We start from the raw sequence: 24,782 nt of genomic DNA, 5'->3' as shown, positions 1-24,782 counted from the left end.
AAGAAAAAAGAAGGTGGAAATAGAGCCAGATATTTCTGTGCTCCAGGAACTGAATGTGGGGTTTTGGTTGTATTTTTTATACATATGGTAATGTTGCTAATAGCTATTTTAGTATGTAAACACCTCAGGAATTGAATTAGGAGTTTACAGGAAAATAAATGGAGCTTTTTAACAAAGAAAAATAAGATGAGGAGAAGAATTTTATTTCATTTCAGAAGACAGTAAGGAGTTCCAAGTCTGACCTAGGACATTCTCTGTCTAACAACATCTAACAACATCGCATCATTCAGTGATCTCAGTTTGGAGGCTGATTTAGGGGAAAAAAAATAAAATATGGGCACAGGACCAGCAGCAAATTATAGTGAAGTAAGGAAAAAAACCCAGCCAAATTTAAACATTTCAGTAAAAAAGGTAAAAAAAAAAAAAAAATTTAAACCCCCCGCCCCCCAAGAATAGATAAATAAAAAAATAAATTTTATTTATTTGTTTGTTTAACAATAAAATTAAATTAAGAAGCAAACCAACACAGAAGGCCCAAATATACACATCTGTGGCTTGGCTTCCAATTGCCAAATGCTGTAATGGAAATTTATTGATCCAAGCAAACCCAGTGCAGGATCAAAACCTCTGCCGAACATTTTTTGCCAAATGGTGACAGAAGAATTCTGGAAGATTGAAAGGCCGTTTATTCAAGAATAAAGGAAGGAAAATGCAGCTGAGTATGTCAGCATTTTCCCCCTCTACCTTGTATGATCTGTCAACTCAAACTTATTTTGGATCAGGGCAGTTTTTCTTTTTTCCATCAACTTTCTATAGATTACTCTTTGATTTCTGGAACAGTTCAAGTCACATTACCTAGAACAATGCTAAAAACTCATGCTTAGGAATATGCTGTCCCATTTCTGGATATCCTCCATGCCAACCAGGAAAAAAAGCCCCAATATGTTTGTAGTCAGATAAAAGACATCAGAGGTATGCAAAACTTGAAATGGAAAGAGGTGGATGGGATCATTTAAGGAGATGATGAGGTAACCATACCAACTTATATAAATATATAAATACTTAGATAGAAAAATATATAAATAGATATATAATATAAATATATAAACGCATAAATCTATAAATTATATTTAAATACTTCCATCCATTGGATTTATATGGGACTAGGCCTCGTTTTCTGCTAGGCTTCACCAGTGCTTATTGGAGCGTTCTCAGGTAATTTGGAAATAAATGGGAAAGAGTTCCTTGAATGGGTGAGGAAAAGAGTCAGATCTGGAAAACCACAGGATCATGACTGCCCACACAAACAGCAGGGAGAGGGGAAATGGGAACAGGAGGGACAATAAGGGAGGAAAGGAGAGATTTCTAAACTTCAGATAGTTCAGAATGAAAGTAAGGAAAAACGCCTTTCACTACAAGGTACATTGGTTGTAACTAAGAATGGACTGAGGCAATAAAAAGGTTGGAAAGAAAAAGAGGTTTTGCATCAAAGAAAAGAAAATAAAGTGAGAGAGAAATAAGAAAATTCTTGTGTACACTTCATAACAGCTAAACTCTTGATATGTCAGGTACTCTCACCATGCTGTTTGCCAAGATAAAATATCTTGAATTTTTGCATTGAAATATTTTCTCTATAGGTTGACCTACTAAACTTTAAATTTACATACTGGAGAATAATTTCCACCCTGTATGGAATCCATGTTTGTGTTTATCGGTGATGGGCTGTACATGGAATTTCAGATTCCACGGTGTTGCACAGAGCTACACGCTCCCCTGGCTCACAGGGAATACAAAAGAGTGATTAGACCCAAGAATTACAATTCAAATACTTCTCCTTTTGTGTCTCAATGGGGACATCCAAATTTGAAATAAAAGGAATAAAAGAATAACAAGTACAGCCAGAAAAAAAAAAAAAAAAAAAAAGAAAAAAAAAAAAGAAGCCATGTCTTTTGGGAAAGGGAATTTGAGGGAAAATTTTAAAAAATACTCCCTCCCAGTGAATTTGATGCATATTAACTTTAAAAGTTCTGCCTTCTTTATGCCACATTTCTCTGTCATGGCTTGTTTATTTCACAGGTGCCAGATATGCAGATTTGGACACCAGTGGCACTATCTGGTTTTGATGTATTTTATCCTCCACACCGCCAAAGGCCAACGGTTTGCAGCTGGGTATGAAAATCACATTTTGACTCTGCCTGAAACACGGCCCTGAGGAAGGGGAGCAATGGGCTGTGCACTTGTTTATACAAGAAAGATAAGAAAAATTACTTTGATTTGACAGCATGCTGGAGACTGATACCAGTGTGCTCAAGGAAGTACTTCAAAGTCAGAATTGCAGACACAAGACTTGGTGATTCAAATATCAGCAACAGCAAAAATGTTTTATTACTCGGTCTGGCACTCATCCTTCTCGTGCTACCAGTGATGCTCCTTCAGTCAGGGAACCATAAAAACCTGGTTCACAAATATCACCCAAAGCTGTCTCCTACACAGAAAAACTCAGGAGAGTTTTCTGCACGCTGGTGCCCTGAATTAGGAAACTGAAGTGAGGGTAATGAAGAGGAGTGAAAGGAAGAAAAGTAAAAAATGGAAAAGAGTGACAAGGAGCAGGCATATTGAGGAGAGGATCCACGAAAAACAGACCGTGGCATTTGGCAGGATGTTTTTTCCACATTATATCACACTGGGAGATGACATGGAATCATGAGGTAAACTTTGAAGTGAGAGCAGGCTGAATTTTACAACTTTTGACACTACAGACCTCCATTAAAAAAAAAAAAAAAAACCACCATTATGCATTTTATAATTGCTGTGAAGCACATTCAGGAGGAGTTTTATGCTTTGCTTATCATGGCACATCCTAATGCCACTTTGGCACCACTATCACACCCTATTATCCATTACATACATAACACAAAAAATAAAATATTCATGATTTTTAGTCAATTCTTGATTAGTAAGATGGTTGTGCTGGGTATAATAATAGAAAAAAATGTTTATCCTGAGGAGTCATTATTCAGCACTTGCACAGCTCTAATCTAAATTTCCAGAAGGACAAGCCACTAAAGAAAATGTGAAATTAACCACAGTTAAAGGATATTGAAAATGTTGTCTTCTTGTGAAGCTTAGATCATATTTTTAAGTGGAATCAAAAAGCAGGACACCATGTCAAAATATGATAAAATAATATTGTTTAAAAAGCCAAAACTCAAACACTACCTGTAAAGTGAAGGGTTAGGGGAACCCCCGCAGAGCATTTGAAAGCAAAAATACCAAGATTTCTTCTTTTTGATGTTACTGAAAGGTGAGAACTGCCATAGAGAAAAGGTAAGAATTGACTGGAAAAATATGTGGAGGGTGTTGCAAAAACATTCACAGACATTTCTGTGGAAGAATCTGCCAAAGAAAGATCCTGGAGTTGTTCCCACTCAGATTTTTCTGCAGTTTCTTGGGGCTGTATAAAATTAGGAATAATGATTGGAGCAACACACTTTGATTAGCATTAATTTTTGTGATGTAATATATTCAAGCCGATGCACTGAGACTTTGGAGCTGGAGATTCTCTCTCCATCTTTCTGTGAACAAAACACAAACCTGCTCCAAGCCTAAGTTCCAGGTGGAATTGTTCCCTTTGGTAACAGAAACATCAGACAGAGGTGTTGCTTTGGGACTCGGGTGGGAGTGAAAAAATAAATGGCTTTTTTGAGATGGAGAACTCGCCAGAGCAGAACAATGGAAACGGTTCCATTTTAAAGTTTCCATTTTAAAGTCTTAATTTGGAGGGAATGGAAAGAAGGCAGCAAGGAAAAAAGTGCTATCCACAGCTACTCCATGGCAAACACGATCAAATCCAAATCCTGGAGCTCCAGGATAAGAGCAAAAATCAGGAATGCCATTACTGGGATTACACAGGCCAAAAAATCCCAACCTGCAGCTCCTGTGCAGAACCTACAGCCCTGTCTCAGGGTTGCAGTATATTCCAGGGATGGAAAATCCATCTCATGCTCAGGTGAGCTGCTCTCAAGGTTAGTCACACAAGTCTTTTCTTGTGAAGTCTTTTCCCACACCATTTCCTTGTCATGAATTTCCTTAGCTTTCACGCTAGGAGGGATTTCATACTTTGATATTTTGGTGTTGGCTTTCTTTTTTCATTTGTTTGTTGGGTTGTGGTTTTTCTAGATTAAAGAGGGATCAGCTATCAGAAATCTTTTCACTATTTAAGCTGAGCTCACCTCCTAACCTCTTTTTCTTTTTTCTTTTTTTGCAGAGGGGAAAAGGATAAAGTGAATGGCTTAAGTCCTAAGCTGCTTAAGAGTTTCTAAACCACTTTAGGGTAGGGGATGTTTTCTGAAAACAGAACTCTTTTGCAGGTTTGTTTTTGTGTTGTTTTTTTTTTAACTAACCTTCAAGATTTCACATGCTTTCTGAAATACAGGTGACAAAATCAGACACAGTGCTTCACTACCTGCTCCCAGGAAACAGAACACAGGACTATTTTTCTGTACAGTCCTGCATTAAACTAATTGCCCTGCTCCTCCAAGGATTTGACTGTCAGCTCAGATCCCTTTTACTGTGTCCACATCTTTTCTCACTTCTTGTAGGTCTCACTCATTTGGGCTTGGATAATGAGCATGAGCTTTGGGCCAAGTGTAGATAAATGATCCAGGAACAACCAGCCCTGCTCTGACAGCTCCCCTGAGGGGCCACCAGGAAACTCAAGAGCTTCCTGAAAGAGGAGTTTTCTCCTCTTTTCTGCTGAGTGCTGGAGAGGCCAGAGCCAGGACCCTGGGAAGAAAAATTCCTGCCTCACTTGGTGAAACAGCCATGGTTCAGGATCAGGAGGCCATCACAGGGGGTGTTTCAGATTGGCATTTTGAAAAATTAGCCCTTTGAGAGTTTTTTTGTTGATGCTTGATAGAAAGCAAGGACAGAAAAATTGCTCTTAATATATGACAGATGTACAGATAAAAACTGGAGGCTGCTGCTCTGGGCAACCTAGCACACCCTGAGAGCATGTGACATGTGTAATTTATTATCCTGATGCATGCAAGGATGTATGGAAGGATAGAAAGGCTCCATGGTGGATGCACTGCCATCACAGAGTGTTTCAGATTGGCATTTCGAAAAATCAGTCCTTTGAGAGTTTTCTGTTGGTGCATCAGGGTTTGCTGTCACAGTGCATTGCACAGAGTGTGAAATAGGATGCCAAAAATGCTGTTACTACATGCAGAAGAGTATAAGATATTTGAGAAAACATTGAATAAACATCACTGTTTATGTGTGGAAAGCACAAATGCCATGGGATAGCCCTGCTGCCACAGCTGGCCAACCAAAGCATGTAAAAAATGGAGAGATGCTAAAGAGGAAGAAGAGATAAGCAGATGTGGGGAAAAAACCCCAAAACCAACAAAACAAAACAACAAACCAATCAAACACACTCCACCAAAAAAAAAAAAAAAAAAAAAAAAAAACTCATCCATCAACAAATTTTAGGTTATTTCTTTAGCCAACACAAAGCTCTTGAGACAGACAATTCCCTACTTACTTACACATTCAGAGGCTGCCAGGCTGGCCACTGTGCTTTGGCCTTGATGACTGTCAGAACCTCATCACTCTGTGGAAAGAGACAAAGGAGATTTTTAAAGGAGAGCAATACGTTTTACAGCAGAAATAAAAAGTGCAGGGCATGAGATCAAACTGTGACTATGAGCTTTAAACACCAGCAGCAGTGGTTTGGTATCACCAGCTGAGGGAAAGCTTCCACCAGGGATTCCCAAGCTTGATACACAGCAAGGACAGAAAAATTGCTGTTAATACAACCTCAGCACCCTGTGAATATGTGTGATGTGTTATTTATTATCCTGATGGGTGGAAGGATGGATGGATGGAAGGATGGAAAGGCTCCATGGTGGATGCACTGCACTGGTGGCACATTCTCTTTGCTCTCCATTCATGCACGTGAAAATCACAGGGTGGAATGCAGCAGCCATCTGTGGAAGCCCACAAAGCACCAATACAAAGATTATTTCCTAAAGTCTGCTGTAACCCTTGCATCAGCACTTTCAAACTCCATATTGCTACAATAAACTCAGGACAAAGGCAGGAGAGCATTAACAAGGCTCAGGTGCCCCAAAGACATCTATCACACTTCTTCAGAAGCATTTTCCCCTTCTCCCTTAGGAATCCACACCAGTAATTCACCTGGAGGGACACAAAGTTCACACTTCACTCCCATGATTTCTACTGTCTTTTGAAAATATTTCCCAATTAGACCAAGAAACCCACTTCAGGTATTGCCAGTAATTGGCACTTCCAGCAGAGCTGACCTTTCAGTTTAGTGATAACAGAGCCATTTCTTGCTTGATAGCAACAGTTCTGACAGCCCAGACCAGCCCTAGTCCATCCACACCCCAGCTCAAAGAAAAACAGGTTCCACTGGTTGTCTCAATATTCCCTGAGTCCCTCCCTTCACCAAAGCAAGGGCATTGCAGAGATGATGGGCCCTCTCTGTGACACAGGAATATAAATGTGACATGACCTCTCCCTTAGCCTGAGTGCATGGTAAAGCCACTTCTTTGGAAATCACTTTTATAAATGCAGGTGCCAGGAAAAATCCTACACAAAGCGTCCTGAGCTATGACAGCTGAAAATCCAACTTTACAAAGGCAAGTAAGTATAAAGATTTACTGAAAATCAAGCTCTACAAAGGCAAGTAAGTATAAAGATATACTGAAAATCCAACTTTACAAAGGCAAGTAAGTATAAAGATATTTTACCAAGCTCTCACTCTACTGGTAGAGGTAGAAAAAAGAGAATTTTGTGCTGGCAGGGAGCAATCAAACAGCAGGCAGATCCTCTGGGGCAGGCACACCCTGGGTGAGCAGCACCAGCCCAACCATGCAGGAGAGATTCAGCACATCCAGGCTCATCTAGGGCAGCCTTCTTCTCACCTCCACACTCACACAAGTAGAGAGACTGTCACCATGATATTTTCTGAAAAATCCTCTTTGCCTGGGATTTTCTCCTGGGAAGCTGAGAAGCCCCAGAGAGGAATGAAAACAATAATTATCTGATTGCTGCTCCTGTGTTTGCTGCTTTGGAAGGTGGCTTGGGCATTGTTTGCCAACGGGTGAATGTTTGATTGGTTCCATGTGAATTGTTTTTTATTAATGAGCAATCATGGTCCAGCCGTGTCAGACTCTGAGGAGTCATGAGCTTTCATTATCATTCTTGCTAAGCCTTCTGATGTATCCTTTCTCCTTCTTAGGTATAGTTTTATTATAGCAATATAATGTAATGTAATGTAATGTAATTGTAATGTAATGTAATGCAGTATAGTATACTGCAGTATAATGTAGTATAATGCAATATAATATAATGCAGTATAATGCAATATAATGTAATTGTAATGCAATGTAATGTGATATAATGCAATGTAATGTGATATAATGCAATATAATATAATATAATATAATATAATATAATATAATATAATATAATATAATATAATATAATATAATGCAACAGTGTTCACAGGGGTCTTAGGATGAGGGAAGAGATGAGGATCTGACTCCATGTTTCAGAAGGCTTGATTTATTATTTTGTGATATATATTATATTAAAACTATACTAAAAGAATAGAAGAAAAGATCTCATCAAAAAGCTAGCTAAGAATAGAAAAAGAAAGAAGAATGATAACAAAAGCTTCTGTCTCAGACTCTCTGTCCGAGCCAGCTGACTGTGATTGGCCATTAATTAGAAACAACCAACATGAACCAATCACAGATGCACCAGTTGCATTCCACAGCAGCAGATAATCAATGTTTACATTTTGTTCCTCTGAGGAAGGAGGAGGCCTCTCAGCTTCTCAGGAGGAAAAATCCTAAAGAGAGGATTTTACATGAAAAGATGTCTGTGACAATAATGAATAGAATAGAATAGAATAGAATAGAATAGAATAGAATAGAATAGAATAGAATAGAATAGAATAGAATAGAATAGAATAATAAATAAGCCTTCTGAGAACATGGGAATCAAATTTTCATCTCTTTCCTCATCCTGGGTTCCTCACAAACACCACAGAGAGACACTTTTGTACTCAAAGTGGTTTAAAAAGTAACTGATGAAACGAATTAGGTTAAAGGTTTGAAGCTAAAAGAGATTGTCTGTCTCTGACAACAAAATTTTCCTTAATTTTTAGTTTTCCTTGTTTCAATATCCTAGCACTTTCCAGCCAGGCACATCTTCCTTTACTTACCTTGAAAAGAGATTTGCATTCAAAATTATTAACTCTGCATTTTACGTCCCAACAAAAGTCTGCCATGAGCATAGACGGTTACATTTATTAAAGTCACGCACTGCTTATCTAATTATGTCACTGGTATCAAAATCAGCCACATCTGAAAGCATTTCAACATGTGCTGCTCAAATTAAAAATTAACACCAAAAGCAGATGAGCAGTGGCCAACAGCTCAGCAGTAAGTGCAGAGGGAAGGAAAGAAGGGGCAGTGCATGGTGCATTCAGACAAGACTGAAATTTTAAGGGAGGTGAAAATTCAGGTGCAAACACCGCATTCAGAGGCACCTGAATAAAAAATAAAATAAAATAAAACAAAATAAAATAACATAAAATAAAATAATAAAATAAAAGAAACAAAACAAACTAAAACAAACTAAAACAAACTAAAACAAAATAGTAGACTCTGATATTCTGTTGAGCCTGGAATGAAAATGCATATTTGTCATACCTAGAGTTCCTTGACAATCACACGGGACTAAGATATAACTTGATACAATTCCAGACTGATATTTAAGCAGCCCAGGGAAACTGATGTTAACCAGGAATTGTGAACAATCCATGGATGGAGAGCAATCTATGGACAAGATGCTGTGCTTGGGTTTGCTGGCCAGCCTCTTCAGCTATAATTATTGGCAGATGGTAAAAGCTGAGAGGATATAAAATGCCTGAAGAGAAACCCACAAATTAGTGACAAATAACCAGTTGATGCAACCCAACTGCCTTGAAAAACCAACTGCACAGACTTAACAGTAGAGGCAAAACCACCACATTTTGTTAATATAATGAAAATATAATTTTATTAAGATTTTCCTCATGCTTGCTGTCCTACATTTGTACCCATTTTACTCTTCATATCCCAAAGTTTTGCTTTAATTAAAGTAATTTAAGTAAGCAAGGTCTCAAATTTCCACCAAAATATGGAAAAGAGAACGGTGATTTTTTTCACCACGGTATGTTGCAAGTTGTCATCAATTTTGTATTTATCTTGGAAGAAATTACCCAAAGTAATGAAACTCTTACATTTTGGCAGAGAAAATGACATTGTTTGCAAAATGATGGAGTGTCAAAATGTTTCACTGTCAGAAGTTAAAGGGCAGGGCACCAATTCTCCTGCTTGGAGCTGATGAAAATCCCTCAAGAGTGGTTGGACACAATCACTGACAAAACTTGATTTTTCACCCAAAGCTGCTTCTGCCATTTCAGTTACAAGTACAATTACAGGACTCCAGCTTCCATTTGAAAAGAATGGCTCCTTCTCTACAGGCTTCAAACTTGGCCAACAAGTCCAAGTGGAGCCAAAGCGGTTTCCAGGTTGACTTCAATTTCATTTGGATTCTGGCCTAAATTAAAACATGCAAAAAATTGCAAACAACTCTCCTTTTTTCCACATCCACTTTCTACAATGGTGTTCAAGCTGGGGCTGTTTGACTCAATAGCTGCCCCCTATAAAAGCACTGCTCTCCAAAAAGTACTAATGGCATGATTTCAAAAGGTTGATAATGTCATTCTGATACTGACAGCCTCACTGTTACTCTGAAGTTGGTAAAAAATTAATCCTTTGCTTTCCATCCATTTGTTCCTGCAATGTATAAATGAATGCTCATGCAGAATAAAGTAATTAAATGGCCACACACAGAACCCTGTGGTATAAAAGCTCTGCTAAGTTAAAACCTTTTACTGCGCACCTACAAAAGATTAAAAGCATTTCCTCACTTCAAGAACAGAAAGTGGGACATTGCTCAAAAAGGCAGCATTAAAGACAGAACTTGATTTGAAGTCTTTCCCAACCAAGGGGACTTAAAACAACACTTTTGAAGGGTAAAATCCATTTAAAAAGTAATGAAAGATTTCAGCAAAAGTTTTAAGCATGATCTGAACACCTTTGGAGTGAAAGAGAGATTAGTAGGATCTAGAAAGCCTTGTAAGTTGTTCCATGTGCTCCTGCTACTTTTTGGTAACAATCATGGAAAAGCATCTATTCCATACTATTTCCAAGCCATTTTTTAAAGTTTTACTATTTTTATTTTAGTTCTGCCAAATAATGTTAGAAGCTACCAGTGTGCAGATCACTTAGCACTTTGCAATAATGATATGGTTTGGATCAGCTAAACAAATGAATGTGTTATCTGACATCAGAATCAGAGCCAATGAACTGTGGGAATGGAAAACACCTGGTTTGGGCCAGAGCTCAATTCCACCCATTTCATGCTGCTGCTGCTTGGCATTCATTCCATTGTTTAAGAACAGAGAACATTTAATTCCTTCCAGAACACTCCTCACACTATCTGAATGCCTTTCCATCCACAGTGAATTCATTTTCACAAGACTCTCAAAAAGTAGGAGAAAAAGCAACATTATCTTCAGTTCCCAGATGATGAATTGAATGTCTTCTGGAAACAAACCTACATATCTAAGATAGCATCTTCCCCTGCAGGATCATCCTTCCCCTCAAAAATAATTTGTTATTAAAGGAGAAAGAGATAAAGGGAGCATGAAAAAGTGTATTGCACAGTTCTGTGGGGAACCAAATGCTATAAAAATTAGAATGATGTAGTGCTTTGGAGGGATTGTTGGCTGCTCTTAAAAATCTGATCAGTCTTCTATGATTGGTATAAATTGTCCTTATTCCACCTCCACTGTGTGCAAACACATAGAAATCACAGAAAATATTTAAAACCCAATCTTGCCTTTAAAGAATTATCTAATGCAAAATACCTGGTTAATTAATGCCTAACAAATTAAAGACTTCCATGGCATAATACTCCAAGTATGGCATGCTTTCTCCTGTTGATAAAATCAGTAGAAAACTTTCCTAGCTCAGTTTTGCAGATGTATTTGAATGAGAAGGGACACTGATGTAGGCTTACTTCCGAAATTAGTAAAAACTTCAACAGAAAAAGGAAGTTGGCGTCTTTTGTGATAACAAAATATTTCTGTGATAAAAGCAGAGCTGAAATACTTTATGATATATATTATATATCATAATGAAGATATGTTCACTATGAAGAGATGTTGCTAGAAAAGTATGTACAACTATTAGTTCTTTCCAGTTCTTAAAAAAATAGCATTTTTGAAAAGGTTAAGCTTTTAGTCACAAATTGCTTCATTTGAGAGGGGAAAATAACCATGATTCAAGACAAAGACTTATTTTTGTCATCTGATGGCAACTAAATTCTGGTTAAATCTATGACTGACTTAGATTCAGTCAGTAGCACAGGTTTGGAAATCATAAGCAAGAGCAAGAATGCATTTCAGCCAGTGGAATTATACCAGGATTGTGTTTGCCCATTTTACTTTGACTTCTCTGTGTTTATGACAGCAACTTTGTGGCAGCTGAGAACACCACACATAAGATATACAAACATGCCTGAATGGAATTAATTTTTTGATCACAGTACCTACAAACTCAATATTTCCCTGAACAAATAGCTGTTTCTTTAATTGAAAAGTCTTGTTTATTTTCTTCGAAAAATAGGTAATGCCGTTTCAGGGAATACAAAATCTGAGTTTTTCAGCTCACCAATTATAAAAGTCTGGGGGAATTTCCAGGCTTTTAATAATAAACAGTCAATTACTAAAACCACAATTTTGGGCTTGAGATAAAGAAATACTGCCGGGGTGAAACTGAATGAAAACAGAAGGAAAGCTGAGTATTTAAATCCATTTCTGAACTGTTACTGCCTGAAAACATCCCTGCTTCAGGAGAGCAAATAACCCAGCATCTCTGACAGTCCCAGCTTAACTGCTGTGCTGTACAGGAAAGCTTTCCTGAACTGGGTACTTGGCAATTTTGTATTCACTTTCACAAAGAAAAACCTCTCTGTCAGATAATGAGGCTGAGAATTTCCCCCAAATGTGGGTACTGTCCATATTTTCCAGAAAATATGGAAGTAAGTGTCAAAGCTTCACCATTTCAGGGTGCTGACTGCACAGATGTCAGCTGACATTGTGTGTTTTAAAATAAGCTTTCTGAGGGTGCTACAGGAACTATAACTCCTGACTTTTGGAAAAATTACTATGGATGGGATGCAAAAAGAAGTGTGTTCATTGTTAATCTGGGTTTGTATCCCAAAAGCACAGGCTCACTTTGCATTAACAACTTGTGCATTCCTGTCCCACAGGGCTGGAGGTTTCAGGAGGTGAATGTGGGCTGAAATTGATAACAGAGCTGTTGCTAATGGCAACACTGAAAATCAGAGGTGCTGGTTTATTTGCATGAAGGTGCAGTTACATAATGTGGGGTGCTCCCAATAAAGTAATAATTCATGTTTTGCACAGTACAAAGATTAGCAGTGTGTGTTAATGAGCCCTAGGTGTGCTCTGAGGATCTGAGCTCTCATTTTCTCTGCCTGAGCAGATTCCTTAGAAAAGAGGAGAAAAGAGTCTCCCTCAGGAATCCAGTTCTTGATTGCATGTTGATTTTCTACTGCACACTCTGCTTTGTTCAAAATCCAATGCTTTGCTGTCTCCAGCACTACAGAAACATTCTGGGATCCTAAATCACTTTGCCACACCCAAGGGAAAAACATTTTTACTACAGTTCAAAATGCCTACTTTTTAAAAGTAGGCTGACCTTAAGTGGTGCAATTCCCACCCTCTGCTTAATATGTTTATCCAGCACACACCCTTCTGACCTCCTCCTGTCTCAACTTTCCCAATTCCATTGATCCTTTAGGCCAACCTAGCCTTTAAACCTAAGTGCTGTGAAGCTACTGCTATTTTAAACTCTCAAAAGATTGGACACCAGAAGAGAAATGGGGGAAAAAGGCCCTTGACACCAATCCAACACATTCTGTGTGCAGTAAAGCAGCTGCATGCAACTGAGTGGCAAGACAAAACCTGCATTCATTGATTCATTGGAGATAAAGATAAAACCGGTTTAAATCACTAGGTTCACATCCAGGTAACTACAGCTTTTTTTTTTTTTTTTTTTTTTTTTTTTTTTTTTTTGCTCAGGCTCCTTGAAATAGTTTCAAAACAGGGATGAAAGCATTGAGACAGGCTCTGGGGCATGCTAGGAATAAGTGAAATTCAGCTGCTTAAACAGCAGCAGGAAAGCTCAGGAGAAGGCTGGGTCTGCTCTGAGAAGCAGCCCAGGGAATGGGGGCACAGAACAATTCTGTCATCTGCTAAATGCTGGCACTGAGACTCCAGGTGTCACAATTATTCTTCCTGATGCTTTGCTCACACATTAGCCAAATGCAGGAGCTTGAGCAGAGGAGAAATAATTATTTGGCTAATAGCAAGGGATTTTAAATAAGACCAGCAAATTAGCTCAGGAGGTGAGCTTTCCTGACCCTTGATAGCACTTTGACAAATCAATGTAGGGGTTTTATTCCATTCAGGATGTACAATAAAATTTTCTAAATGTGCTTTAGCTGCTGTACAGAGGCAATCACAACAGCTTTATTTCCCTTCAGTAAAGATAACGTGCCTAAGCTACCCTTTACCATTTCTTAAAAAAAAATCCAAACCAAAATTTACCTAAAAGCCCAGAATGAATATAGCTTTTTAGCAAGTTAAGGAATCAAAGACCCATATTTTCTGCAGTCTGGAAAGGACTGTTCTTTTAGGGAAATCACCTTTCCATCCCTTGCCAGCCCCCAACACATCCAGTGGAGCTCTGCCCCATTAACCCATTCCCTGGCACAGCACAGCCTCAGAGCTCATGCTGTGACATTCCCCTGCTTCAGGGTTTAACGACCACAACACCTGGTGGGATAAACGGCTGGGATTGGGGATAAAGTCATCTATATCTCTGCCAGGACTCAGGAGAACAGGGCTTTAAGGGGAAAGAATGTCAGGAACCTCTCCAAGAAGTGGAGATGCGTCCATTTTTGCCGTCGGGGGTTGTCTTTACCACCTCCTTCCCTTGAAAGCATCTCTGTGTGCCCTGTGTGACTCCTGGGGCTGTCTCTGCATTCCTGCACAGGGACCAGCTCCAGTCTGACAGCCCTGATTCTGCTGTGGGACTTTAATTCTGCCTCAGCTTTGCTTCTGCACCCCTGTGAGTGAGGACAGACAGACAGACAGAGGAGACTGCACTGCCCAGCCTGCAGGCAGCACTGGCTTTTAGAGCAGTGGGGAGCTTTTGTTTTTCTCTTACAGGAACTCCCCTGCCCTGTTTTCCAGCAAGGATTTTAAAGGGGGTCTTTTCTGGAGCTTCTCCCTGACACTTTTGTCTGAGCCCATCCTGGTGCAGTAAATACTCAGGTGGGCTTTGCTAAACCACTGGAGCAATTTATTGTGACGGTGGTCACAGGGGTCTATGTTGAAGGAAGAGATGAGGATCTGACTCCATGTTTCAGAAAGCTTGATTTATCATTTTATGATATATATTACATTAAAACTATACTAAAAGAATGGAAGAAAAGGTTTTCAGAAGGTTGGCTAAGCTAAGAATAGAAAAGAATGAATAACAAAGGTTTGTGTCTCGGACAGAGTCTGAGCCAGCTGTGCTGTGATTGGCCATTAATGCCAAACATGCACATGAGACCAATCACAGCTGCACCTGTTGCATCCCACAGCAGCAGATAACCATTGTTCACATTTTGTCCCTGAGGCCTCTCAGCTTCTCAGGAGGAAATATCCTAAGGAAAGGATTTTACATGAAAAGATGTCTGTGACAATTTATCATTTAATCTCGTTAATACTGTTGCTTCTCTCTTGCAAGAAGTGCATCTCCCCATCCACATCAACAGGGGCAAATCCAGAAACTGAGACTGGCCCTGAAAATTTCCTTCCTGCTTAGAAATTTCAGTGGTCTTAGCATGGGTAATGTTGTCATCCATCTGGGGGGGGGGGGTTCACCCTTGCTTTCCAGCAGTTAAACAGCAGGGAAATGGAATTTTGTTGTGGATTTGTTTGGGTTTTGGGTGTTTGTTAGTTTGTTTGCTTGTTTTTGAAAGCTGCTTAGCACTAACTGTTCTCCCAGAGCAGTGAGATAAAGGATATCTCCCTCCTACCTGTTGCTTAAAGAGCTCCAAGTATCTTTACATCAGCTAATATAACCACACTTTCCATGTGCTGCTGAGTAGAATTAATATTAAAAGAGGAATTATGTAATTCAGCATTAAATACTGTAGGAGATGCTACTAGAGTGGCATCTGCACTCAATATAATTAACATACTAGGGAAGAACTATTAATTCCACTGCAGAAAGTGCCGTTTGGGTTCCTATTTGCTTATTTAGAAATGCCAAAACAGAAGAGAAACTAGGAGTTAGACCCTGGAGCCACAATGCTGCATGTCACCCTGTAGTAACCAGATATAAATGGTTGATGTTGTCTCTGTTGTAAGCCAGACATGAAGAAAGGTGTTTGTGTTAAGGAACATCTCTAAAGTACTCTGCAAAACCCATGCACATAAAATTACTGAGTGCAGCACTCATGTAGTTATTTTATTATTAGAATAGTTCTAAGTTAAAGACTACAAACAGAGGCTTGCATTCTAAAAGCAGGAATCTGCCATGTTGCATTGTACTCACAATGTCAACTCTAAGAAATTAATGAGAAACAATTAATGACAAACCTCACTGCAGTGAGGTCAGGATAAACATAAGTATTTCAATTTTGGCTGTGAGATACCAAAGACCTCCAGGGACATGCCCCAATGCTGTTACCTCACCTAAAATGCTTATTGTGAGGCGCATCCTTTGTTCTTTCAGTGGTTGTTTTGAAATCCTAAATTTCAGAATTAAAATTTCAGTTGAACTCTGAAATTTAAACCTAATTTCAGAACATCAGCTTTAGAAATAAGCATATAAACACTGACCCGTTTATATGCTTATTTCTAAAGCTGATGTTTGGAAATAAGGTTTAAATTTAAATAATAATAAACAGAGTTTATAAATAACAATAAACAGAGTTTAGCTGTTAACCATGTTATCATGAAATGACACAATGCATTCTTATGACACAAAACAGGCATTTTAAATATTGCATGGCTTGTTCAGTCCCAAAAAAAGCTACAGTAATTGCATGTTTAATAAACCTTGGTAGTTCTCATTCCCATAGTAAAGTATCTAGGTCTATAGACCTGTTGTGATCATCTCATTTTTATTCCTTTAGGTCTTTTCTAGTAACTCTGTGATCAGCATTGTCCAGTGATAAAACTGTGCTCAGTTCCCTTAAATCAGGGATACCATGTAAAGACATTTATTTTCCTTCCTCTTTTACTTTCTCTCCCTCACATCCTCTATCATACCAGGCTCCTGCTGAGGGATTTCCAGAAGAACACTAAACACCACCAATATTCACTATTTTATTTGTACAGACTGCTCCCCACTGAAGTCCTAGTTCCAGGTGTTTGGCCACTTTACCAAAATCTTTTGCTGTCCCTTGAAATAAAATTAGGTTGTTTTCTTTTAATTAATATCTAAAGATATTAGAACAGCCGCCTTATTGAAGGGAAAGCTTCCAAAGGGGTTAATAATTGCAGCAGCAAAGCCTGGTAAATGCCATATCTTATTACCAAGGCAGTGCTTGGACTCTCTCCACTGCAGTGGCTTTAAGAACACATCACCCTGTGTCTAAATCAGAATGAATGTTTTCAGCATTCATGTTTCCAATGCAAAAGCACCCAAAATTCACACGGGTGTCCCTTCCTGCCTTCTCCTGGCACTGCAGTTGCACACTGAAACAAACTGATGGAAATGTTCTCTCAGAAGAGAATTGCTGAGTGGTTGCACCACAGTGAATGGTGGGAGTCTATTAAATATGCAATTACTGCCTCATTCTCTCAAGTCTTACGAGCCAATTAATAGCACTTTTTATTTTCATGGCACCTTGCCTCAAAAAATATTAAAATGCTTTTAAATGACAGAGTTCTGGAGCTCTCCTGTCGTGCACACAAACTAGAGAGAAGCTGGCAGAACAAACACACCAGCTACAGCTCAGGAGGTATTTTTTCCAAGCACCCTGACAAACGTCTGTCTGTCTGTCTGCCAAAGCCACAGCACTGACCTCAGCACCACGGTGACACCACAGGCCTGGCCAGAATAAGCCTGACAATGACACTGTCCCTGTTCTGGTGTAAAAAATCCGAAGAAGTGACACAGGTAATCCATCCACAGGTAAAGACAGGGACACCAAACTTTCTCTCCTACACTGAATGAGTTGTTGCTCCACTTTCTGAGAGCCAAAGCAGCTACATGCAAACATGGCACCATCCACAATCAATCTGAATTTGTGGCTAAAACATTGATTAATCCAGCGGGCACAATCGAGTTGTCTGAGAAACCCATTAACTACATTAATTTTGTGTAAACTAACAAACAACGAGGGGTAATTTATGGCTCAAACCACACTTTTCACAAAGCCAAAATCCATGTAAAAGCAAGCTAAAAGGCACACTGTAAACCAGACCCTGAGCAGGCACAGCTTTGAAGAGGAAATGGATTTCCTTTGATAGGGGCCTGGCTAGAACTGACTTATAAACCAGGACACTTGTCTAAGGAAGGGACAGGAAAATTTTAAACATTTCCTTTCCCCCAATACCATCCAAAGTGTTGGACACTTGCTATCTCTCATGCTTTTCTTGGGTCATTGAATTATAATCTATGCTTAAAAAAAAAAAAAAAATTAGCCTTCCATAGAAATTTATTTCCAACTATTAATTCACCCTCATCCATCTCTACCCCAGTCAGAAAACAAGTGACCTTTTGCCACTCCATCCTGTCTTGACAGTCCAAACATCAAAACAAAGTTTTCTGCACTCCAGCAGACCTCCTACAGTGCTGTTTGCTGTTATAAAATCCAAACAGCGGACCCAACATTTCACATGAACTCAGTAAATGAAATAAAAGAGAAGACAGAATATGATCCAGAAAGAAATCCTGCAGTCAGGGAAAAAACCAAAATCCAATCTCCAGTAAGATCTACTCTGATGGTCAGGAAAATATAGAAAATATCTCCAAAGTCTGGGACCCTCTATCCAGTACTCCAGGCTGAAGAACAGTTCCTGCTGTCTCACATGGTCTTTCTCCCTCACCACCCAGCTGATTAATTAATTAATTAAACACAGTCACTGTTCAGACTTTAGAATTACCTGCAATTTTAAGCAAATCTCTTCCTGTAGACTTTCCTCCCATCAGACAAACATTTGTGAAAACTCTGGGAACAAAACCCACTTCTACTGAGCCAAGGTTTAATGCTCCAAACCACCCAGCTTCAATTTCTCCAAAATGTTCTGCTCATTTTAGAAATGAAAGCAAATCTCCTTGTCAAAGATCTGAAAAGATACCAATTGCTCCCAGGCTTACACCTTATCAATTATTCATTTTCTGAGTCAGAATTGCTCTGTACAACAGGCAAGAACATTTGAAAAGCCAGATATCGTTCATGAATGATGTTAGTTTCGTTTTGAAATAACTGGATTCTACAAAAGTTATGACTCTTTTTGAGGAAGGTGCTACATGCTCTAAGCATGATTCAGGTGAATCTGAATTTAACACTTTATAAGAGATGATCAGACTTCTGAAGTAATTAGGAGTTTTTACTTTCCACCTGTTTTATGCGTAGCTCTTTGTATATTTTCCACGGGCAGGGATCTCTAAACTGCTCTGAATGCTTCTCTCTTCCTGACCAGTCCCAATTGTATCAATCTTCTCAAAGACTTCTCTTAATCACTGCCTCCTATGGCTCCACAAGAAATTACAAAAAGCCTTAAACATTTACAGGTTCTTTTGCTTGTTTCAGATCCACATTTCTGCTGCTTTGTTCTGCACAAGTCTTCTACAATAAATCACCCAGCATTATTGTTCCCATGTGGGTGCATGCCTTTCATTTTTGTGATCTAAAATCCAACCATCTTATTGACTGCAGCTGCTTTTAAATACACTTTGGTGTCAGCGGTGATTTACTTTTTAATTATTTTATTTTAGATGAGCGGTCCTTTTGTTTTTCTAATAGCTGCTTTAAAGGCAGTGTTCAAATAAATGAAACTTCAGCATCTGAGCAGGGAAAGCTAATTCACAATTCCTTAACGAAAGAATTTCCTACAATAACATTCTTGATGAAAATATCACCACGTTTCCCAAAGGTTTTACATTTCAGTTTGATGATAAAGGGCATCACTTCCTTGAAGTGGGTCCTAGCTGAGCATTCTTGGGAGATTCTTGCTAAAAAGACCAACAGGGACTGTGCAAAGATTATTTCTGTCTCTTTTCCAAAAGCCTGAGAGACTGCTTTACTGTTTTTTTATTTCAGCCACAAAGCCAAGTCCTGAATCAAATGCTCACCTAAATTAAAGACTAGGGATTGGATCTTAGGAGAAGGTCCTTTTTGGCCTCTGATATATGTATGCAATTTGTCTGCAGGAGCACTTTTATGCTGCATCTGGGGAAATATTGAACATAGAGGTAAGCTGGTGTTTCTCCAGGGAAAGATTATAATCAGTAAAAACAAAAACTCACAATCCGCTGCAAAAATGCGCTCTAGGCAGTGGAAGGGGGAAGCAAGAGTACATTGGGGAATGTGGAAGGTTCAGGTTTGTCCATGTTCTGTTGAGGTGATTTTAGGAAATACTTAATGAAAAAATATCTTGGGAATGCACTGCATATTGTTTCTTTCACACATACATGAAGTATTAGATATTAAAAGTATTTATGTAATTCTATGTAATTTAATGCACTTTCATGACATAGAAATTTTATGACCGCGAATGATAAAACCATCCACCAGTTCCAGGTCAGGTAATTTCAGTTTCTGTGCTACTGGCCAGTGTTAACCTGGCTGAACAGAGAACAAGGTATTGTATATTTTTAAAAGTTTTTATTTTTTAATTGAATGTGAGAATTGAGAAGTAGCCAAATGAAATTTGTGGCCGCTGTTTCTTCTGATTTCAGATTTAAATATTTATCTGCATTTCTGAGGATAGGATCTAACTTTTTTAAAGACAAGAGGTCAAGCATTTGTTCTTTCTGTGATCCCTCACTAGTCTTGAGCAGGGAGTTCTTGAAGAATTCAACCTTACAGAATTCCAGCTCTGCAGGTTTTGGGTTTGCATCTGTTTGCTTACCTAGGCAAAGGAGGGGGTAGATATTTAGGGCCTCCATCGCTCTGCAGCCCACAGGAGGCTTCATGTAACCTTCACAGTGCCAGCATTTCAGAACCTCTACCACCTACATTCCACTTAATTCCATTATCTTAACAACAACATTAGCTCTGATGTGTCACAGGAGCCTCTAGGGCCTAGAAATGACTTATGAATTAATTATCCGAAGCATAATCATTAAAAAAATAAATTCGAACATCATGATTTCTCATTCTAATCCATTAACATGCTGGGGGGGGAAGGACATTCAGCAAATTTTCATGGCCATATTCACAGATTTTTATGCCAGAACTACACATTGAAGGTGAAAAAAGAGCTTTGTGAGTATTGCAGTGAATACAGAATTTCAGTCACACAGATTTATGATGAATACCATAATGAGGGATTGTATTAAGTGGGACAAACATCAACAAAACGTCATGGATTTTTCTGCTAGTCATATCAAAAGTCAAAGGCAGGATCCTATCTCTGTGTTTGAAAAGTTCCTGGAGCATTTTGGGCTCCAAGCCCAACAAAATAAAATGGATGTGTTAAGCAGCTCACAAGGGTTTGTAACTTTTGTGCTTTTTGATGGTCTGGTTCTACATCCACTCTGGCCTAATCAAAGCTTACTTAGGATCATTCGTTTTATCCATTGTCATCATCCTCATACCCACATACAGAAACAACCAATGGCCCTCAACCTTCATAAAAACCACTAAATCCTGAAAATCATCAATGACGCCTTAATTGACCTCCCAGCACCATCAAACATCTCAACATGGTATTTCAAGATCAAAGAACCATCTAGGTAGATGTATGAAATGGGAAGAGATTTGTAACCAGAAGGTTAAGAGCTATGGCAGATTCTTGAAGATCAAATCCTATTCTCCCTTTTAGTAGGCCACATCTGGATGTTCTGAACAGCTGCAAAAATGATTTCACCTTGATTCGTTTAGAGAGGAAAAGAAGTGAAAGGAAAAATTCAGAGAAGTACTGAGGTTATTGCTGACATCTGTCTCAGAAAATTTTAAAAGGGAGAGAAACAGTGGATCCATTTAGCTCAAAGTGATACCTGGGAAATATATTGCTATGGATTTGTGTGAGCCAAAAAAAGACCATTCATGAAAGAGATTGGGAAAAAGGCACAAGAGTCTTCATCCTCCCAACTGGAGAGCCAGTTGCAGTGGGGCATGTTCCCATCTATTAGTCTAACTTCCAGATCTCACAGAAGACAAACAAAGTCTCAGAAGGCAGATCTAACAGGATCTGCCTGAATATAACAGGAATCACTGTTATATTCACTCAAAAATTTACATTTGCTTGTATTTTAACATAAGGCCTATGGATGCATCTCTGCTCTCTTGAGAAGCAAGAGGCCTATCTTTGTAGAACCTCCAGTATTTATTGCGTTTTTCCAAAAACTTTGTAGAACCTCCAGTATTTATTGTGTTTTTCCAGGCTGTGAAACTGAAATGCCTTACAAGTAATTAGGCCTTGGAAAACCCAGTTTTTAAAATCACCACAAGCTGTTGTTGCTATTAATAAGGTGAGATTGAAGGAAGTCCAAGATCATTATTAGCTTGCAATGCTGGAAGGTGGGATTTTCCATTTTAGTGGGAGATGGCTTTTCTTAAAATAACTTCAGTGAAAATAACCAATTGCTTTTTCATCCTTGGAGCACAATTTCTTCTGGAATACATTATAACTTCAGGATTCATTTTGTTAAACAAAGCACCTGAAATAATCCCCTACTGAATCCACCCCACTGATTTCCATCAGGCAGCTGATGGCTGGGGGTCTGTAGGACAATCTCCTCTTAGCAGTGACAGCTAATCAATTAGCATGGAACTGGTTAACACCTTCTGCAGGCGTATCTGCTCATCCACACATTGCTTCTGCAACCTCTGCCTCAGGGGTGAGCTGTATTTTATGTCGTGGAGGTAAAAAGGACTTGCTCTCATCAGTGTGTGCAGGGTTCCAGAGAACTAAAATTCAGTAAGAGCTTATTTATCTAAGTGTTTGACATTTCTTGGCTGTTTTGTAAGTGAGGGCCCAAGCACAATAAAGAATATAATATTGTTATCTGGTAAGAACTTGTCATTTATTCATTATACTCACATATCTGTGAGGCAAAGTTCTTGTCATAAAGTTCTTATTGTCTGGGGAATGGAGAAGTGACTCTTGAATTACAGCTGCTCTTGTGCAGAATAATGGGCAGTATAGTACTTCTAACACATAGCCTTAAAAAGCAAATAACCATCCTAACAGCTTGAGAGATTATTTTAGAAGAATCAGATCTCTGTTTAATGAAATAACAGAGCACTAGCCATTAATAGTATTTAAAAGTTAGTACTACTGATATAATTCGGCTATTTCATCTATAAAACATAAAATAAACTTTTCAATAACACATTTTAACCTGCAGTTAAAGTGCTGTAATTTCAGCCAATCTGCTGTGCAGCATAAACACATAATTTTATCAGGAATTACAGCATATGTGAGTGTTTTTATTGAATTGTTTGTATAAATAGGGCTCTGTTTACACACACACACACAATGGTATTTCAAACAATAATGAATAGAAAATGCTTGGCTTCCTACTATATTTCACATAAGAACTGCATATATGTCTTCATTCAAGTATTTGCCTTTCTTTATCTATTATAGCAATTTTTTTTTTTTTTTTTTTTTTTTTTTTTACAAACTGAACATTTATAAGGAATTCCTTCTTTTGCTATGGGAGCATGGAAAACAGCATGCATGAAAACTGAAAGCCTTTATGGGAAACAGCATGCATAAAAACTGGAAATCTTTATATCAAGTGAGACAGAAGAAGGTGCAGGTATGATTTTTAAAGAAATAATGAAAAAAGATATTTATTCAATTAACACATTGAATCAGCGAACATCGAGCTTTTTCTACTCTAAAATATAAAGATGCAGCTTTTGTATCCACAGTTCAGATCTGCGAGTCCTGGTCTAGTTTCTGCATATCCCAAATCCACAGATAATCTGTGCATGAAACAGAAGTGCAAAGATACCCTCACACTAGGCACCAGATTGATAACTGAGCCTTGGAAATGGGCTCTTATCACATTAAGACAAAGAAGAAATACTCATATGCAACTACACTAATTGAATAAAAGAGATCCAAAAATGAAAATCAATATGCCAGTGCTCTAAGGCAGATTAAGAACAGAAGTTTAAAGGGTGCAGATCTCTCTCTGCTGCTGAACAAAGACAACTGGAACAGAGATTTCCAGGAGGAGTGGATCTGACCTGGGAGGCTTGTATAAACATGCCACATGCAGTGGTTATCAAAACAATATTGTCAGCTGGAATTAACCCTGATAAATTCCACCGCCTTTATCTGTGGAGTCTCATTCCTATTAGCAGGCTTTTCAGTTTTGGGTATGTGCTGCAGTACAGAATGAAATGTGACTTCCTTCTTTTTGTTTTAGATACTTCCAGTAGCATTAAAAATGCTATCCCTGCCACCTTGCCTGAGCTAATATCCCAAAACATGATGAAAACACCCCAGCATGAGTACATTAACGAGACGGCATTTGGTCTACAGTGAGCTGTTGTACACTTGCCTGATGCAAGAACAAGCGAGTCTTTTGTTACTGAAATATTCACATCCTAAGCACTAAAATCACTGCTTTATCCCATAATACTGCAGTGATTAACATGAATTAATTTCACACATCGTATGAGAGACATAGCAACTTCATCTTCCTGTTTCAGTATTATTCTTGTCTACTTGTTCACGTGCAGGTTTACCTGTTTCATTACTCCCCTTTTCTCCCATTTATTTTTAACATCCTGTTGCTTTTTCACTTGATAGCTGCCTAGGGCATGGATTATCTCTGTCTTGCATGCCTGTAAAAATACAACACATCTATACCTAGAGGCCCTGGTCAGGCCTTTTAATGCACTGCTACAACAGCAAAAAATCAATAATACTTGGTATAGTGGAAATGAAAGAAGGTTTCTATATGTGAAACCATTTAGGAATTAATGGCCTTGTAGGTATGGCAACACAGTCCCTTCCTAATTCCCTTGCTTTGTCCCTGTTGATTGTCCAACAGGATTTAAGCTGAGGGGCAGGTTATGGTTTCTTTCTGCAGGATAAATTAGTGTGTGCACATCTCTTTGCTGCCAGAGGCAGCCAACTTTAAAGAAGTTTGGGGATTCGCGCACGAGGCTGCGGCCACCAAAGAGCAGGAGAGACACACACACAGGGTGTGTATTTCACTGCACAGAACCTGGCCTTGGTCATCCTTAGTCCCTGGTTAAACTCCTGTGGGTTTGGAGTCATCTCAGGTCACTGCAGGCAGTCCATGGTGTCCAAACCACTGCTCCTGCAGAGAAACCTTCTCTACGTGCCTTATTCCCCCACCACATTCCTCAGGGAGCTGCTCAGCAGCTCCCTGTGTGGACAGAGG

At 38.8% G+C, this 24,782-nt stretch overlaps 1 protein-coding gene across 1 annotated transcript in view; it reads right to left on the bottom strand.

Moving 5' to 3' along the window:
• The window catches only part of SPON1 (spondin 1), a 185,558-nt gene that overhangs the window by 25,571 nt on the left and 135,205 nt on the right, over window positions 1–24,782 (bottom strand). Inside the window, exon 7 of the mRNA XM_058806493.1 lies at window positions 5,550–5,614. Coding sequence (XP_058662476.1) covers window positions 5,550–5,614 — 65 coding nt within the window. The remainder of the gene's footprint in view (window positions 1–5,549; window positions 5,615–24,782) is intronic.

The sequence above is a fragment of the Ammospiza caudacuta genome, chromosome 6, assembly GCF_027887145.1.
Source record: "Ammospiza caudacuta isolate bAmmCau1 chromosome 6, bAmmCau1.pri, whole genome shotgun sequence".
NCBI lineage: Eukaryota > Metazoa > Chordata > Aves > Passeriformes > Passerellidae > Ammospiza > Ammospiza caudacuta.
Note: the sequence above shows the minus strand (reverse complement) of the source record. Positions and strands in the feature narration are given on the sequence as shown.